The following is an 18,401-nucleotide window of genomic DNA, read 5'->3' as shown; positions in this document are numbered from 1 at the left end:
TTCCTCTAACACCGCGTGTCATATCTTACCATTCTGATAGATTGGAGGAAAAAAGTGGTTGTAACGTTAATCATTTGGTTGTTATTTCATTGGTTACCTCACTGCAGATGCCCCAGGGGCAGAGTGGCCATACTCATTGAATTTGGCACATTTAAATCTTAGAGCAATCACTAGTAGAACCTTTCTCGTGAATTACCTCATTACTGAGCGCAAAGTTGATTGCATTTTTCTCACTGAAACACGGCTGTCTTCAGACTGTAGTGCCGCTCTTGTTGAAGCCTCCCCCTACAGCTTTTCATACTCTATCAGAAAAGGAGAAAAGGGTGGGGGGGTTCAGCCTCCCTTTTTTACTAATGCTCTCAGCTGTAATGACATTTCATTTGACGACTTTGGGTCTTTTGACCATCTATACTGTTATACTGTTTAAATGTCAGCCACCAGTTCTGGCTATAACCCTGTCTAGGCCACCAAAGCACTGCCCCACATTTTTTTTACTGATTTCTCTGAAGAATTATCTGTTGTCCTTGAGAACTATGATAAAATTATTGTGTTGGGCGATTTTCATATTCATGTTGACAAAGAGACTGACTCCAAGGCCATTAAATGTATTAATCTTTTGAGCTCTACGTACTTTATCCAACATGTTACTGGGCCCACCCATAACTGTGGCCTTACTCTGGACCTGATTATTACCGAGTGGCTTTCTATTGACAAATCCTCTATTGTTTATGTTACTTTATCTGATCACCACGGTGTATTTTGTTATGTTTTTGTTGCCCATAGCACAGGGTAATACTGAACACATTATAAAAAATGTTAACTTACCTCCGAAGTTTATTGAGTGTATGAACAATACACCATCCCCTATTCTGCCTTCCTCTTGCGATGATTTAAAGTTTACATACACCTTAGCCAAAGATATTAAACTCAGTGTTTCACAATTCCTGACATTTAATACTAGTAAAAATTCCCTGTCTTCGGTCAGTTAGGATCACCACTTTATTTTAATAATGTGAAATGTCAGAATAATAGTAGAGAGAATTATTTATTTCAGCTTTTATCTCTTTCATCGCATTCCCAGTGGGTCAGAAGTTTACATACACTCAATTAGTATTTGGTAGCATTGCCTTTAAATTGTTTAACTTGGGTCAAACGTTTCGTGTAGCCTTCCACAAGCTTCCCACAATAAGTTGGGTGAATTTTGGCCCATTCCTCCTGACAGAGCTGGTGTAACTGAGTCAGGTTTGCAGGCCTCCTTGCTCGCACACACTATTTCAGTTCTGCCCACAAATGTTCTATAGGATTGAGGTCAGGGTTTTGGAATGGCCACTCCAATATCTTGACTTTGTTGTCCTTAAGCCATTTTGCCACAACTTTGGAAGTATGCTTGGGGTCATTGTCCATTTGGAAGACCCATTTGTGACCAAGCTTTAACTTCCTGACTGATGTCTTGAGATGTTGCTTCAATATATCCACATAATATTCCTGCCTCATGATGCCATCTGTTTTGTGAAGTGCACCAGTCCCTCCTGCAGCAAAGCACCCCCACAACATGATGCTGCCCCCCCCCCGTGCTTCACGATTGGGATGGTGTTCTTCAGCTTGCAAGCATCCCCATTTTTCCTCCAAATATAACGATGGTCATTATGGCCAAACAGTTCTATTTTTGTTTCATCAGACGAGAGGACATTTTTCCAAAAAGTACGATCTTTGTCCCCATGTGCAGTAGCAAACCGTAGTCTGGCGGTTGCTTCTTCCTTGATGAGTGGCCTTTCAGGTTATGTCGATATAGGACTCGTTTTACTGTGGATATAGATACTTTTGTACCTGCTTCCTCCAGCATCTTCACAAGGTCATTTGCTGTTGATCTGGGATTGATTTGCACTTTTCGCAACAAAGTACGTTCATCTCTAGGAGACAGAACGTGTCTCCTTCCTGAGCTGTATGACAGCTGCGTGGTCCCATGGTGTTTATACTTGCGTACTATTGTTTGTACAGATGAACATGGTACATTCAGGCGTTTGGAAATTGCTCCCAAGGATGAACCAGACTTTTTCTGAGGTCTTGGCTGATTTCTTTTGATTTTCCCATGATGTCAAGCAAAGAGACACTGAGTTTGAAGGTAGGCCTTGAAATACATCCACAGGCACACTTCCAATTGACTCAAATGATGTCAATTTGCCTAGCAGAAGCATCTAAAGCCATGACATAATTTTCTGGAATTTCCAAGCTGTTTAAAGGCACAGTGAACCTAGTGTATGAAAACCTCTGACCCACTGGAATTGTGATACAGTAATTTATAAGTGAAATAATCTGTCTGTAAACAATTGTTGGAAAAATGACTTGTGTCATGCACAAAGTAGATGTCTTAACCGACTTGACAAAACTATAGTTTGTTAACAAGAAATCTGTGGAGTGGTTGAAAAACTAGTTTTATTGACTCCAACCTAAGTGTATGTAAACTTCTGACTTCAACTGTAGTTGATAACTTGAATAGCAAATTAAGGGCAATCATTGATGCCATAGCTCCAGCAAGGTTGAAAAAGACCACATCCAAACGGAGTGAGGAAACGTTCAAATTTAAGAAAAATTGCAGAAAGGCAGAGCGGAAGTCGAGACAGTCAAAGTTGCAGGTACATTGTTCTGAGAGAGCAACTTGGCATATATAACAAGACAATTTGGAATGCCAGACAAGCTCATTTTTCTAACCTGATCACTAATTATCAGAATAATTTGAGAGTGCTATTCTTGACAATTGATAGGTCGATAAATCCTACCCCCGCAAAACTATATGAACTTTCCTCCACATCTAAATGTGATGCGTTTGTGGCATATTTCAGAGATAAGATAACAAAACATTGGGTTGGGTATCAATCAAGCGAGACCAAATGAGAAGTGTGACAATATGTGCCCTAGCCTACCACGCAAAGGCACTATGGAGTATTTTCCCTGGTTGACACAGACATGCTCAGGAAAGTGATATCACAACTTAAGCCTTCTACCTGCCTTATCGATCCTATAACCACCACATTCTTCAAAACAGTTTTTCATTACATATCTGAAGTACAAGCTATTGGTAATCACTCACTGCACTAAAAACTGCTATGGTGAAACCCTTCTGAAGAAAAGTCATCTAGATTCTTCAGCTCTTAGCAATTTTCAGCCAATCTCCAACCTTCCATTATTAAGCAACATTCTGGAGAAATTGTTTTTTTAAACAGCAAAAAAAAAAAATCTAATCTGGTTTTCTTGCCCACCACAGCACAGACAGCCTAAGATAAAGTGGCAAATGATCTGAGAGCCAACACAGACGCTGAACAGCTCTCTGTCCTTGGGGTGTGGGTTGGTCTCTCCGGTTCAGTTCTAAATTGGTTTAGGACCTCTTTAACCGGTCAAGAGTTTTTTGTCAACCTTAGTGAACATAACTCAGAGAAAATACATATCCCACGTTGCGTTCCACAAGGTTCGATTTTCAGTTCAGTACTGTTCTGTTTATATGTTGCCCCTTGGCGCTGTTATCAGAAAGAACAACATTGGTTTTCACTGCTACGCAGACGATACACAGCTTTACACTTCTGTGTCACCAGAGCATTTTAGCTCCACAGATAAATTATTAGACTGTATTAGTGATTTAAATACTTGGATGGTTCACAACTTCCTCCAGCTAAATCAAGATAAGACCGAGGTACTTATTATTGGAGCCAAAGCACACAGAATCTGGCCGCATATTTTAAATAACGGTCAAATAAGATAAAACACCAGGTAAAAACGTAGGTGTCATTTTAGATTCTGAACTAAATTTCGAATCACACATTAGGAATGTGACCAAATAGCTTTTTACCACCTGAGGAACATTGCCAAGGTATGGCCGTTTCGCTCTCAGGCTGATACCGCGAGACTCATCCATGCTTTTATTAAAAGCAGGCTTGACTACTGTAATGCTCTCCTGTCTGGTCTGCCAAAGAAAGCCATTGGCCAACTGCAAAACATGCAGAACGCTGCAGCATGGCCAGATGGAGAGCACACATTACAGCGGTTTTAAAGTCTCTGCACATGCTGCCTGTGAGTTTAAGAATTCATTTTAAGATTATTCTATTGGTTTTTAAATTAATCCACAATTGTGCACCCCAATACATATCAGACATGCTTTTGAGTTATGTACCCAGTAGGTCTCTCAGGTCCTTTGGCACTGACCTTTAAACTATCCCAATGTCCAGGACCAAGAGGCATGGAGAGGCAGCCTTTCGTTACTATGCCCCCAGCCTCTGGAATAGCCTGCCAAAGAACCTGAGGGGGGCTGAAACTGTGAACATACAGTACCAAAGTTTGGACACACCTACTCATTCAGGGGTTTTTCTTTATTTTTACTATTTCCTACATTGTATAATAACAGTGAATTCATCAAAACTATGAAATAACACATATGAAATCATGTACTAACCAAAAAAGTGTTAAACAAATCAAAATATATTTTATATTTGAGATTCTTCAAAGTAGCCACCCTTCGCCTTGATGGCAGCTTTGCACACTCTTTGCATGCAGTCCAGCTTTACCATGAGAGTGCTTTTCCAACAGCCTTGAAGGAGTTCCCACATATGCTGAGCACTTGTTGGCTGCTTTTCCTTTACTCTGCGGTCCAACTCATCCCAAACCATCTCCAGGTCATTTGATGCAGTATGCCATCACTTTCCTTCTTGGTCAAATAGCCTTTACACAGCCTGGAGGTGTGTTGGGTCATTGTCCTGTTGAAAAACAAATTTGGACTCATCAGACAATAGGACAGATTTCCACCGGTCTAATGTCCATTGCTCGTGTTTCTTGGCCCAAACAAGTCTCTCCTTCTTATTGATGTCCTTTAGTAGTGGTTTACTTGCAGCAATTCGACCATGAAGGCCTGATTCACTCAGTCTCTCTGAACAGTTGATGTTTGAGGCTGGTAACTAATGAACTTATCCTCTGCAGCAGAGGAAACTCTGGGTCTTGCTTTCCTGTGGCTGTCCTCATGAGTGCCAGTTTCAACAAAGCGCTTGATTGTTCTTGCGACTGCACTTGAAGAAACACGCTATCGGAGTCGATACAGCCAGCTGGTTTCTTCGCGCATCACACCGACAGAAACAAGCATCTTTCTGGTAAGAAGAAGGGTGGGGGTGTATGCCTTATGATTAACGAGACGTGGTGTGATCATAACAACATACAGGAACTCAAGTCCTTCTGTTCACCTGACTTAGAATTCCTCACAATCAAATGCTGACTGCATTATCTACCTAGAGAATTCTCTTCGATTATAATCACAGCTGCATATATCCCCCCCAAGCAGACACATCGATGGCCCTGAACGAACTTCATTTGACTTTATGTAAACTGGAAACCACATATCCTGAGGCTGCATTTATTGTAGCTGGGGATTTTAACAAGGCTAATCTGAAAACAAGGTTCCCTAAATTCTATCAGCATATCGATTATGCTACCAGGGCTGGCAAAACCCTATATCATTGTTATTCTAACTTCCGCAATGCATATAAGGCCCTCACCCGCCCTCCTTTCGGAAAAGCTGACCACGACTCCATTTTGTTGCTTCCAGCCTATAGACAGAAACTAAAACAGGAAGCTCCCACGCTCAGGTCTGTTCAACGCTGGTCAGACCAATCGGATTCCACGCTTCAAGATTGCTTCGATCACGTGGACTGGGATATGTTCCGCATTTCGGCGAACAACAACATTGATGAATACGCTGATTCGGTGAGCGGGTTTATTAGCAAGTGCATCGGCGTTGTCGTACCCACAGCGTCTATTAAAACATTCCCAAACCAGAAACTGTGGATTGATGGCAGCATTCGCGCAAAACTGAAACCGCGAACCACTGCTTTTAATCAAGGCAAGATGACCGGAAACATGACCGAATACAAACAGTGTAGCTATTCCCTCCGCAAGGCAATCAAACAAGCTAAGCGTCAGTATAGAGACAAAGTAGAGTCGCAATTCAACGGCTCAGACATGAGAGGTATGTGGCAGGGTCTAGAGTCAATCACGGACTATAAAAGGAAAACCAGCCCCATCGCGGACCAGGATGTCTTGCTCTCAGACAGACTAAACAACTACTTTGCTCGCTTTGAGGACAACACAGTGCCACTGACACTGTCCGCCACCAAAACCTGTGGGCTCTCCTTCACTGCAGCCGACGTGAGCAAAACATTTAAACGTGTAAACCCCCGCAAGGCTGCAGGCCCCGACGGCATCCCCAGCTGCGTCCTCAGAGCATGCGCAGACCAGCTGGCTGGTGTGTTTACGGACATATTCAATCAATCCTTATCCCAGTCTGCCGGCCCCACATGCTTCAAGAGGGCCACCATTGTTCCTGTTCCCAAGAAAGCTAAGGTAACTGAGCTAAATGACTACCGCCCCGTAGCACTCACTTCCGTCATCATGAAGTGCTTTGAGAGACTAGTCAAGGACCATATCACCTCCACCCTACCTGACACCCTAGACCCACTCCAATTTGCTTACCACCCCAATAGATCCACAGACGACGCAATCAGAAATCACACTGTACACTGCCCTAACCCATCTGGACAAGAGGAATACCTATGTGAGAATGCTGTTCATCGACTACAACTCAGCATTTAACACCATAGTACCCTCCAAACTCGACATCAAGCTCGAGACCCTGGGTCTCGACCCCGCCCTGTGCAACTGGGTCCTGGACTTCCTGACTGGGGCCCCACAAGGGTGCGTTCTCAGCCCTCTCCTGTACTCCCTGTTCAACCACGACTGTGTGGCCATGCACGCCTCCAACTCAATCATCAAGTTTGCAACCGACACTACAGTGGTAGGCTTGATCACCAACAAAAACGAAACGGCCTACATGGAGGAGGTAAGGGCCCTCGGAGTGTGGTGTCAGGAAAATAACCTCACACTCAACGTCAACAAAACAAAGGAGATGATCGTGGACTTCAGGAAACAGCAGAGGGAGCACCCCCCTATCCACATCGACGGGACAGTAGTGGAGAGGGTAGAAAGTTTTAAGTTCCTCGGCATACACATCACGGACAAACTGAAATGGTCCAACCACACAGACAGCATGGTGAAGAAGGCGCTGCAGCGCCTCTTCAACCTCAGGAGGATGAAGAAATTCAGCTTGTCACCAAAAACACTCACAAACTTTTACAGATGCACAATCGAGAGCATCCTGTCTGGCTATATCACCGCCTGGTACGGCAACTGCTCCGCCAATAACCATAAGGCTCTCCAGAGGGTAGTGAGGTCTGCACAACGCATCACCGGGGGCAAACTACCTGCCCTCCAGGACACCTACACCACCCGATGTCACAGGAAGTCCAAAAAGATCATCAAGGACAACAACCACCCGAGCCACTGCCTGTTCACCCCGCTATCATCCAGAAGGCGAGGGCAGTACAGGTGCATCAAAGCAGGGACCGAGAGACTGAAAAACAGCTTCTATCTCAAGGACATCAGACTGTTAAACAGCCATAACTAACATTGAGTGGCTGCTGTCAACATACTGACTCAACTCCAGCCACTTTAATAATGGAAAAATCTATGTAATAAATGTATCACTAGCCACTTTAAACAATGCCACTTCATATAATGTTTACATACCCTACATTACTCATCTCATATGTATATTCTGTACTCTATACCATCTACTGCATCTTGCCATCTTGATGTAATGTATCACTAGCCACTTTAAACAATGCCACTTGTATATGTTTACATATCCTACATTACTCATCTCATATGTATATACTGTACTCTATACCATCCACTGCATCTTGCCTATGCCATCACTCATTCATATATTTTTTTTATGTACATATTCTTATTCATTCCTTTACACTTGTGTGTATAAGGTAATTGTTGTGAAAGTGTTAGGTTAGATTACTCGTTGGATATTACTGCCTTGTCAGAACTAGACGCACAAGAATTTCGCTACACTCGCATTAACATCTGCTAACCATGTGTATGTGACAAATATTATTTTTTTTTAATTAAAATTTGTTTTGATAAAAGTTCCTGAAATGTTCCATATTGACTGACCTTCATGTCTTAAAGTAATGATGGACTGTAATTTCTCTTTGCTTATTTGAGCTGTTCTTGCCATAATATGGACTTGGTCTTTTATCAAATAGGGCTATCTTCTGTATACCAACCCTACCTTGTCACAACACAACTGATTGGCTCAAACGCATTAAGAAGGAAAGAAATTTCACAAATGAACTTTTAACAAGGCACACCTGTCAATTGAAATGCGTTCCAGGTGACTACCTCATGAAGCTGGTTGAGAGAATGCTAAGAGTGTGCAAAGCTGTCATCAAGGCAAAGGGTGGCTACTTTGAAGAATCTCAACCATAAAATATATTTTTATTTGTTTTTTTATTAATTTTTTTTCCTGTGAAGCGCATTGCATCACATTCATGTCTGGAATGTGTTGTATAAATAACGCTTGATTTGATTTGACATCCTTGCAGGTACATGGCCATCATCCACCCGCTGAAACCCCGGCTGTCGGCCACAGCCACCAAGGTGGTGATCTTGTGTATCTGGGCGCTGGCCGTGGTGCTGGCCTTCCCCCTCTGCTTCTACTCCACCATCCGCATCCTGCCCCGCCGGACAATCTGCTACGTGGCTTGGCCCCGTTCATCAGATGACTCCTTCATGTGAGTGAGACACTCTGGGTGCATCTCAATAGTCTAAAGTGTCTTCCTTAACTCACCTCCTCTTGTTCATCTTTGCTGATCTGGAAACAGCTTTGGGTTGATTGGTAATGAAACTGTATATTGAGGTGAACATGCTGCTGGTGGTTTGATGTGGGCTACCGTGGTTGTGTATTGATAAGAACACTGGGAGTTGGAGGTACACTTCAAACGGGCTAATTCCCGGTGTATTCATATATTAAAGAATGTTGCTAGGATAAGGATGGTTTTCTCTAGGAATCAACAATTAAATCACTTTATATATCAATGTAAGGCAGGGCTCTTTACCTAATTCCTGGAGAGTTACCGTCCCGTAGATTTTCACTCCAACCCTAATCTAGCGAACCTGATTCTAATTATTAGCTGGTGGAAAAACTGAATCAGGTTAGTTACAACTGGGGTTGGATTGAAAACCTACAGGAGGGTAGCTCTCCAGGAACAGGTTTGGAGAGCCCTGATGTAAGGCAAATAACTTGGCCAATTATACAGGCACTAGTCAAAAGCACATACATCCAAATATACTCAAAACTCAATAGTATCTACAATATGAAAAAGGATCTAAGTAATATCTACACAAACAAACCTACTTAGGCAATGGAGTTACTTAGATACCAACAAATAATACGATCAATAATGGCGCATAGACAATCATATAAAATGTGCTCAAATCAAAGGTACACGATAAAGGAGCACAAACATATACTGAACAAAAATGCAAACGCAACATGTTAAGTGTTGGTCCAAGGTTTCATGAGCTGAAATAAAAGTTAACAGAAATGTTCCATTTGCACAACAAGTGTATTTCTACAAAACAATGTACATCCCTGTTAGTGAGCATTTCTCCTTTGCCAAGATAATCCATCCACCTGACAGGTGTGGCATATCAAGAAGCTGATTAAACAGCATGATCATTACACAGGTGCACCTTGTGCCGGGGACAATAAAAGGTTACTCTAAAATGTGTAGTTTTGTCACACAACAAAATGCCACAGATGTCTCAAGTTTTGAGGGAACATGCAATTGGCATGCTGACTGCAGGAATGTCCACCAGAGCTGTTGCCAGATAGTTAAATGTTAATTTCTCATAAGCCACCTCCAACGTTGTTTTAGAGAATTTGGCAGTGAGTCCCACCGGTCTCACAACCGCAGATCATGTGCAACCATACCAGTCCAGGACCTCCACATCCTGCTTCTTCACCTACGGGATTGTCTGAGACCAGCCACCTGGAAAGCTGATGAAACTGTGAGTTTAAACTCATCTGCGTGCTCGTCGTCCTCATCAGGGTCTTGACTTGACTGCGGCGTCCTAACCAACTTCAGTGGGCAAATGCTCACCTTCGATGGCCACTGGCACACTGGAGAAGTGTGCTCTTCACGCATGAATCCGTTTTCAACTGTAGATGGAAGACAGTGTGTATAGCATCATGTGGGAGAGCAGTTTGCTGATGTCAATGATGTGAACATAGTGCCCCATGGTGACGGTGGGGTTATGGTATGGGCAGGCATAAGCTACGGACAAAACACAATTGCATTTTGTCGATGGCAATTTGAATACACATAGATCCTGAAGCCCATTGTCGTGCCATTCCTCCTCTGCCATGACCTCATGTTTCAGCAGGATAATGCATGGCCCCATGTCCCAATGATGTGTACACAATTCTTTGAAGCTGAAAATGTCCCAGTTCTTCCATGGCCTGCATACTCATCAGACATGCCACCCATTGAGCATATTTGGGATGCTCTGGATTGACGTGTATGAGCGTGTTCTAGTTCCCACCAATATCCAGCAACTTCTCACAGCCATTGAAGAGGAGTGAGACAACATTCCATAGGCCACAATCAACAGCCTGGTCAACCCTATGCAAAGGAGATGTGTCGTGCTGCATGAGGCAAATGGTGGTCACATCAGATACTGATTGTTTTTCTGATCCACGGGTATACCGTTTTTTCAAGATATCTGTGACCACAGATGCATATCTGTATTTCCAGTCATGTGAAATCCATAGATTAGGGCCTAATGAATTTATTTCAATTGAATGATTTCCTTATATGATCTGTAACTCAATTAAATCGTATAAATTGTTGCATGTTGCGTTTATATTTTTGTTCAGTGTACTTTGAATAAACTCATCCTTGAATAATTGTTTGTATCAACTGGAATTAACTGAAAGTTTGTCAGGTTGCCACATTGATTGCATACAGGTTAATATAAGGTGGTGAGTGTCCCGCTTCTGGAGAAGTGGGTGGTGATTGGGTAATTGGAATGTCAGTCCGTATGAGTAGGGGAATTTCATACACACAGGATAGCTAGCTAGCCTAGATAGATAGATAACCAGTGCAGACTAGTTAATGATGAGAGCAAACTAGACTACTGAATATAAATGTGAATTAGATTAAATATAATTTGCAGAATTACCATGTTTTCCATTACATTCACAGGAATGCTCTGCTTTTCCTTCCCCTGACAGCGATCTATTCTGCTCTGGTATACAGGTATCATATCATTGTGACGGTGCTGGTGTATGTGCTGCCCCTAGTGGTGATGGGTATCACCTACACCATTGTGGGTGTGACGCTGTGGGGAGGAGAGATCCCGGGGGAAGCATCAGATAACTACCACAGCCAGCTCACAGCCAAGAGGAAGGTAACGCAAAAATACAACTCCATTATACACATAAGGTCCTTTGGTAAAGCATGTGTTTTCCATTTGTAAACCAATGTGTCAACCATTAATTGAATACAGTAGATTCAGCCATTCATTTTAACTGGCACAGTCATGAGACGTCCCAATTGTCTGTTTCATTCACTCCAGTTCATTTGGTGTGAGAAGTAGAATACTGTAGGCCTTTTAAAAATATGGATCTGAAAAGAATTTCAGCAAACAATAATAATAATAATAAACTGAATATGCGCTTCTGGTGGATTTGAGGGTTTTTCCGTGTTTGACCCAATACATTGTCATTACAATAATTGATGTAGCTATACCATTGAAATGAATGACTGACGCTGTACATGGCACAATGATCTCTCTGTATTCCCCACTGGATTTGGCTACCCATCAGGTAATCCAACATTATGCAGGCAAACATCAGAGATTGGTCTCCTCATTCATTGTGATCTAAAAAGCAAAACTGGTCATAAATCAGCACTTCTATTCGGAGATGCTTGATATATATGGCCCCTGGTCCCCACAGTTATCCATAAGGATTCAGGTAATTTGAACGTGTATGACTAACATCTATTAGGCCAGATGTGGGTTTAACAGATGTGGGTCAGATTATAGAAAGGCAACGGCCAATCCGACAGGTCTAGATATGGGAATTATTGGGATTATTCCAGGACACCCTGTGAGGTAAACCAGACTATTTCAGGGTTGTTATTGTTTTATTCATGAGGATTACACTCAGATTACAGGGGATCAGCACACCTGGTTCTTTGTTTTGGACAGATAGCCGAGGTGTAAGGCTCGGGCATCGTAGTGAGGAATCAAACGCAGGAAGCAGCGACCACAGGGTAGTGGCTTTTAATAGTTGCAACAGGCGAGCACACACAAGCCACCCCAAACAGCGAAATAATGCGCACACAAAATAATGTGTCCCAAACACAGGGGAAATAACATGCGGCGCAAAAACAAACGCACAAGCGTAAACCCAAGCCCAACAGGAAAATAATCCCGCACAATGAACAAGCGGACCAGCTAACACTAATAGCCCCGCTAATCACCCCCACTAAGAACAGGTGCACACAATCACAAACAGGGGGAAAACAAAAAAGGGAAACAGTGGCAGCTAATAGGCCGGTGACGATGACCGCCTAGCGCCACCCGAGCAGGAGGGGGCGCCACCGTCGGTGGGAATCGTGACAGTACCCCCCTCCTGACGCGCGGCTCCTGCAGCGTGCCGACACCGGCCTCGAGGACGACCGGAGGGCGAGGCGCAGGGCGATCCGGACGGAGGCGATGGAAATCCCTCAACATGGATGGGTCCAAGACGTCCTCCGCCGGCACCCAGCACCTCTCCTCCGGACCGTACCCCTCCCAGTCTACGAGGTACTGCAGGCCCCTCACCCGGCGTCTCGAGTCCAGAATGGCCCGTATGCTGTACGCCGGGGACCCCCCAATGTCCAGAGGGTGCGGAGGGACCTCCAGCACCTCACCTTCCTGCAGGGGACCAGCTACCACCGGCCTGAGGAGAGACACATGAAACGGGGGGTTAATACGGTAATAGGAAGGAAGTTGTAACCGATAACACACCTCGTTTATCCTCCTCAGGACTTTAAAGGGCCCCACACACTGCGGCCCCAGCTTCCGGCAGGGCACGTGGAGGGGCAGGTTCCGGGTCGAGAGCCAGACCCTGTCCCCCGGTACGAATACGGGGGCCTCACTGCGGTGGCGGTCAGCGCTCCTCTTCTGCCGTCCACTGGCTTGCTTCAGGGATTCCTGGACGGCTCTCCAGGTCTCCTTGGAGCGCTGTACCCAGTCCTCCACCGCAGGAGCCTCGGTCTGGCTCTGGTGCCATGGTGCCAGGACCAGCTGGTAACCCAAAACACACTGAAAGGGTGACATGTTAGTAGAGGAGTGACGAAGTGAGCTCTGGGCTAACTCCGCCCAAGGAATGTACATCGCCCACTCCCCTGGCCGGTCCTGGCAATACGACCTCAGAAACCTGCCCACCTCCTGGTTTACCCTCTCCGCCTGCCCATTACTCTCGGGGTGATAACCAGAGGTCAAACTGACCGAGACCCCCAGCCGCTCCATAAACGCTTTCCAGACCCTGGATGTGAACTGGGAACCTCGATCAGAGACAATGTCCTCCGGCACCCCGTAGTGCCGGAAGACATGGGTAAATAGGGCCTCCGCAGTCTGCAGTGCAGTAGGGAGACCGGGCAACGGGAGGAGACGGCAGGACTTTGAAAACCGATCCACAACCACCAGAATCGTAGTGTTCCCCTGAGACGGGGGGAGATCTGTCAAGAAGTCTACAGACAGGTGCGACCATGGCTGTTGCGGATCGGGGAGAGGCTGTAACTTCCCTCTCGGGAGATGCCTAGGAGCCTTACTCTGGGCGCACAGCGAACAGGAAGAGACATAGAACCTCACGTCCTTAGCCAAGGTGGGCCACCAGTACTTCCCCCTGAGACTCCACACTGTCCTCGCAACACCAGGATGGCCCGAAGTGGGTAGCGTGTGCGCCCACCGAATCAATAGATCACGAACACCGAGCGGCACGTACATGCGACCCACGGGACACTGTGCAGGCGCAGGTTCCAATACTAATGCCCGCTCGATGTCCGCGTCCACCTCCCATACCACCGGTGCCACCAGCCTAGACGCTGGAATGATGGGAGTTGGATCTATGGGCCGGTCCTCTGTGTCACAAAGACGGGACAGTGCGTCGGCCCTCGTGTTCAGGGAGCCTGGTCTGTAGGAGATCGTAAACCTAAACCGGGCGAAGAACATGGCCCACCTTGCCTGACGCGGATTCAGTCTCCTAGCTGCCCGGATGTACTCCAGATTTCGGTGGTCGGTCCAGATGAGAAAGGGGTGCTTAGCCCCCTCAAGCCAGTGTCGCCACACCCTCAAGGCTTTTACCACCGCTAGCAACTCCCTGTCCCCCACATCATAGTTATGCTCCGCCGAACTGAGCTTCTTCGAAAAGAAAGCGCAGGGGCGGAGTTTCAGTGGCATACCCGAGCGCTGTGAAAGCACGGCACCCACCCCAGCCTCGGATGCGTCCACCTCCACTATGAATGCTAGAGACGGGTCCGGGTGCACCAACACGGGTGCGTCGGTGAACAGCGTCTTCAACTTCTTGAAGGCTCCGTCCGCCTCCGTCGACCACCGCAAACGCACCGGCCCCCCCTTCAGCAGTGAGGTAATGGGAGCCGCTACCTGGCAAAAACCCCGGATAAACCTCCGGTAGTAATTGGCAAAGCCTAAGAACCGCTGCACTTCCTTCACCATGGTTGGAGTCGGCCAATTACGCACGGCCTTAACGCGGTCACACTCCATCACCACCCCCGTGGTGAAATGCGATAACCCAGGAAGGAAACGGCTCGTTTGGAAAACACACATTTCTCAGCCTTAACGTATAGGTCATGCTCCAGCAGTCTACCAAGCACCTTGCGCACCAGGGACACATGCGCGGAGCGGGTGGCGGAATATATCAGAATATCATCGATATAGACAATCACCTTGTTACCTGTATAAAAGACACCTGTCCACAGAAGCAATCAATTAATCAGATTCCAAACACTCCACCATGGCCAAGACCAAAGAGCTCTCCAAGGATGTCAGGGAAAAGATTGTAGTCCTACACAAGGCTGGAATGGGCTACAAGACCATCGCCAAGCAGCTTGGTGAGAAGGTGACAACAGTTGGTGCGATTATTCGCAAATGGAAGAAAGACAAAAGAACTGTCAATCGCCCTCGGCCTGGGGCTCCATGCAAGATCTCACCTCGGGGAGTTGCAATGATCATGAGAACGGTGAGGAATCAGCCCAGAACTACACGGGAGGATCTTGTCAATGATCTCAAGGCAGCTGGGACCATAGTCACCAAGAAAACAATTGGTAACACACTACGCCGTGAAGGACTGAAATCCTGCAGCGCCCGCAAGGTCCCCCTGCTCAAGAAAGCACATATACATGCTCGTCTGAAGTTTGCCAATGAACATCTGAATGATTCAGAGGACAACTTGTGAAAGTGTTGTGGTCAGATGAGACCAAAAAATGGAGCTCTTTGGCATCAACTCAAATCGCCGTGTTTGGAGGAGGAGGAATGCTGCCTATGACCCCAAGAACACCATCCCCAACATCAAACATGGAGGTGGAAACATTATGCTTTGGGGGTGTTTTTCTGCTAAGGGGACAGGACAACTTCACCGCATAAAAGGAACGATGGACGGGGCCATGTACCGTCATTGAAAATGGGTCATGTATGGGTATTCCAGCATGACAATGACCCAAAACACACGGCCAAGGCAACAAAGGAGTGGCTCAAGAAGAAGCACATTAAGGTCCTGGAGTGGCCTAGCCAGTCTCCAGACCTTAATCCCATAGAACATCTGTGGAGGGAGCTGAAGGTTCGATTTGCCAAACGACAGTCTCGAAACCTTAATGACTTGGAGAAGATCTGCAAAGAGATGTGGGACAAAATCCCTCCTGAGATGTGTGCAAACCTGGCGGCCAACTACAAGAAACGTCTGACCTCTGTGATTGCCAACAAGGGTTTTGCCACCAAGTACTAAGTCATGTTTTGCAGATGGGTCAAATACTTATTTCCCTCATTAAAATGCAAATCATTTTATAACATTTTTGACATGAGTTTTTCTGGATTTTTTTGTTGTTATTCTGTCTCTCACTGTTCAAATAAGCCTACCATTACAATTATAGACTGATCATTTCTTTGTCAGTGGGCAAACGTACAAAATCAGCAGGGGATCAAATACTTTTTTCCCTCACTGTAAATGTCACAATCAGTTCATGGAATTCACAGGATTTTTGAAGTGAATTGCTTCCTTCTTGATGGCTCTAGATTGTCAGGTTATGGAATACACCTAATTCTATTGTGTCTCTACCATCTCAAATGTATGTATGCACCGTTGGACCACCGTTGGACCATCAATGGTAGTCCTGACCACCAAACCTGGCATGAAGTGGCCGACCAAATGTTGATTTTTGATCGACATCTTGTCTCAGAACTACACAGAATAAAGACAATGTACTTTCTTTTTCCTCTCTTTCTCCCTCTCACTCCTATTTTCTTATTCTCTCCTCTCTTTCTCTCATTGCTTTCTCCCCCTCCCTCTCTTCCACCCTGTCTCCCCAATCCCTGTCGCTCTATTCCTCCCATCCTCCCACTATCCCCTTCCTAACCCCCAGGTGGTGAAGATGATGATCATTGTGGTGGTGACCTTCGCCCTCTGCTGGCTGCCGTACCACGTCTACTTCATTGTGACGGGCCTCAACAAGGCTCTGATGAGGTGGAAATCCATCCAGCAGGTCTATTTGTCAGTGCTGTGGCTGGCCATGAGCTCCACCATGTACAATCCCATCATCTACTGCTGCCTCAACAGCAGGTAGGATCCAGCACCTGGGTACTGTTAAGTAGGTACCAAAACATACGATGAAGATAAGCCTTACCCATAACTAATTTCTATGTTCCATTTTTTAAAAAAATCTTTGTTCCTACTGAACACACCCTAGGTAACCACATGCTAGATGGATAAGACCAGATGAGAAACTACCAGTGTACCTTTTTAGAATTCATAAGCCACCTCTCAAATGTTAAAAATCTAACAATGCACTCATCTGTCTGGTTTGGGTTGTGGTTTGGATACAGGTTCCGGGCGGGCTTCAAGCGGGCGTTCTGTTGGTGCCCGTTCGTCCGGGTATCCAGCTATGACGAGCTGGAGTTGCGCGACAACAACATCCGCAACCGATCTGGCCACCAGGGCAGCATGTGCACCCTCTCCCGCGTGAACACTGGGACCAACAGCACCAACGATCGCCACCACAGCATCAAAAAGGCAGTCTCCAGCTGCCATGGCAATGCCATTGTTAACAGAGATAACAATGGTAACCATGGCAACCAACTGGTGGTAGCCAAGGCCAACCTTTACAGTGACCCTGATGATGTGGCCGACGATCAGTTCTCCTGAGATGTTTATGATGACCACGACCACCTTCTAGAATGTTCACGAGTGGTTTGGAAAGTCGTTGTCAACATTTCGCCTTCCAAACTGTCCCTCAAACATTCCAAGCAAGCCTTTACATTTTTATTTTATTTTACCAAGCATAAGTATTTCTTGTGAGTTTGTTGCAAACACGGTTGTTCCGTATAAAGTATTTTCTGCTGGCTTGATGCAGTGAGATTCATTCGATTTTATTTGTATTTTGCTTAGCTTTCGAAAGCATTTGTTTCTGCCTTTTCTCAATTCCAAACCCCCCCTCACGACACTGACTGGACATCTGGTAGGCTGCTGTCTCGACGGGCAGATTTGTGGGCAGATTTGTGACATCTGGACTAAGCAATGAAGGCAGAGCTTACCAGTAGTTTACCAATGTGGGCATACATCTATTACTCAGACAGGCTCCCCTTGAAAGATTGTTAGGAGGGGTTGGTGGTTGGGCAATATATATAAACACATAATAATGAAAAGGGAAGGTTGTTCCACACAGATTGTTTATTAATGTGTCTTTCTGTACCATAATCATACATCCTTTATCAGCTTGTCATCAGTTCTGCAGACTGATACCCCACAGATTGAAATAACTGTGGGCTGTATGTCCTGAAATGATATTGTTTTTAGAGAGAGAGAGAGAGAGAGAGGCACCTGGGGCAAGATAGATTATTCAGTGTTTCTCTTTCAGCCTGCAATTTCCTGAGGATAAATGAGAATGATAGGATGTTTCATTTTGTTATTGAAATTTCTCTCATAAGCTGCTTTTATCGTTATAGGAATTGTACAGTGCCATTTCTTTTTTAAATGTATGAGATATATGTCTTATGTAAGCAGAGGATTGGTTTTTGCTTTTGTGATATACCGTGGTGTATACTTACTGTGGTTAGGGAATTTTTAGCACTTTAATCATTGAGGGATAAACGCAGACAAACACATGCACAGACACACACATACACACGCACGCACACACACACACATTCAGCCATCAACATGAAAGTATTTCACG

At 45.3% G+C, this 18,401-nt stretch overlaps 1 protein-coding gene across 2 annotated transcripts in view; it reads left to right on the top strand.

The window, feature by feature from the left end:
• Window positions 1–17,572, top strand: part of LOC106602667 (neuromedin-K receptor) — a 28,116-nt gene extending 10,544 nt beyond the window's left edge. The window contains exons 2-5 of one of the 2 annotated variants that reach the window (XM_014195422.2): window positions 8,487–8,675; window positions 11,205–11,355; window positions 16,593–16,789; window positions 17,053–17,572. In XM_014195422.2, the coding sequence (XP_014050897.1) occupies window positions 8,487–8,675; window positions 11,205–11,355; window positions 16,593–16,789; window positions 17,053–17,371 (856 nt within the window). In that variant the 3' untranslated portion in view covers window positions 17,372–17,572. Of the gene's footprint in view, window positions 1–8,486; window positions 8,676–11,204; window positions 11,356–16,592; window positions 16,800–17,052 lie in introns of those variants that run through there. The other variant, XM_045716675.1, reaches the window with a different exon arrangement.
• Window positions 17,573–18,401: the final 829 nt, after the last annotated feature.

Source organism: Salmo salar, chromosome ssa04, assembly GCF_905237065.1.
Source record: "Salmo salar chromosome ssa04, Ssal_v3.1, whole genome shotgun sequence".
In the NCBI taxonomy this organism is placed as follows: Eukaryota; Metazoa; Chordata; class Actinopteri; order Salmoniformes; family Salmonidae; genus Salmo; species Salmo salar.
The sequence above is the reverse complement of the archived record's forward strand: the minus strand, read 5'-3'. Positions and strand labels throughout refer to the sequence as shown.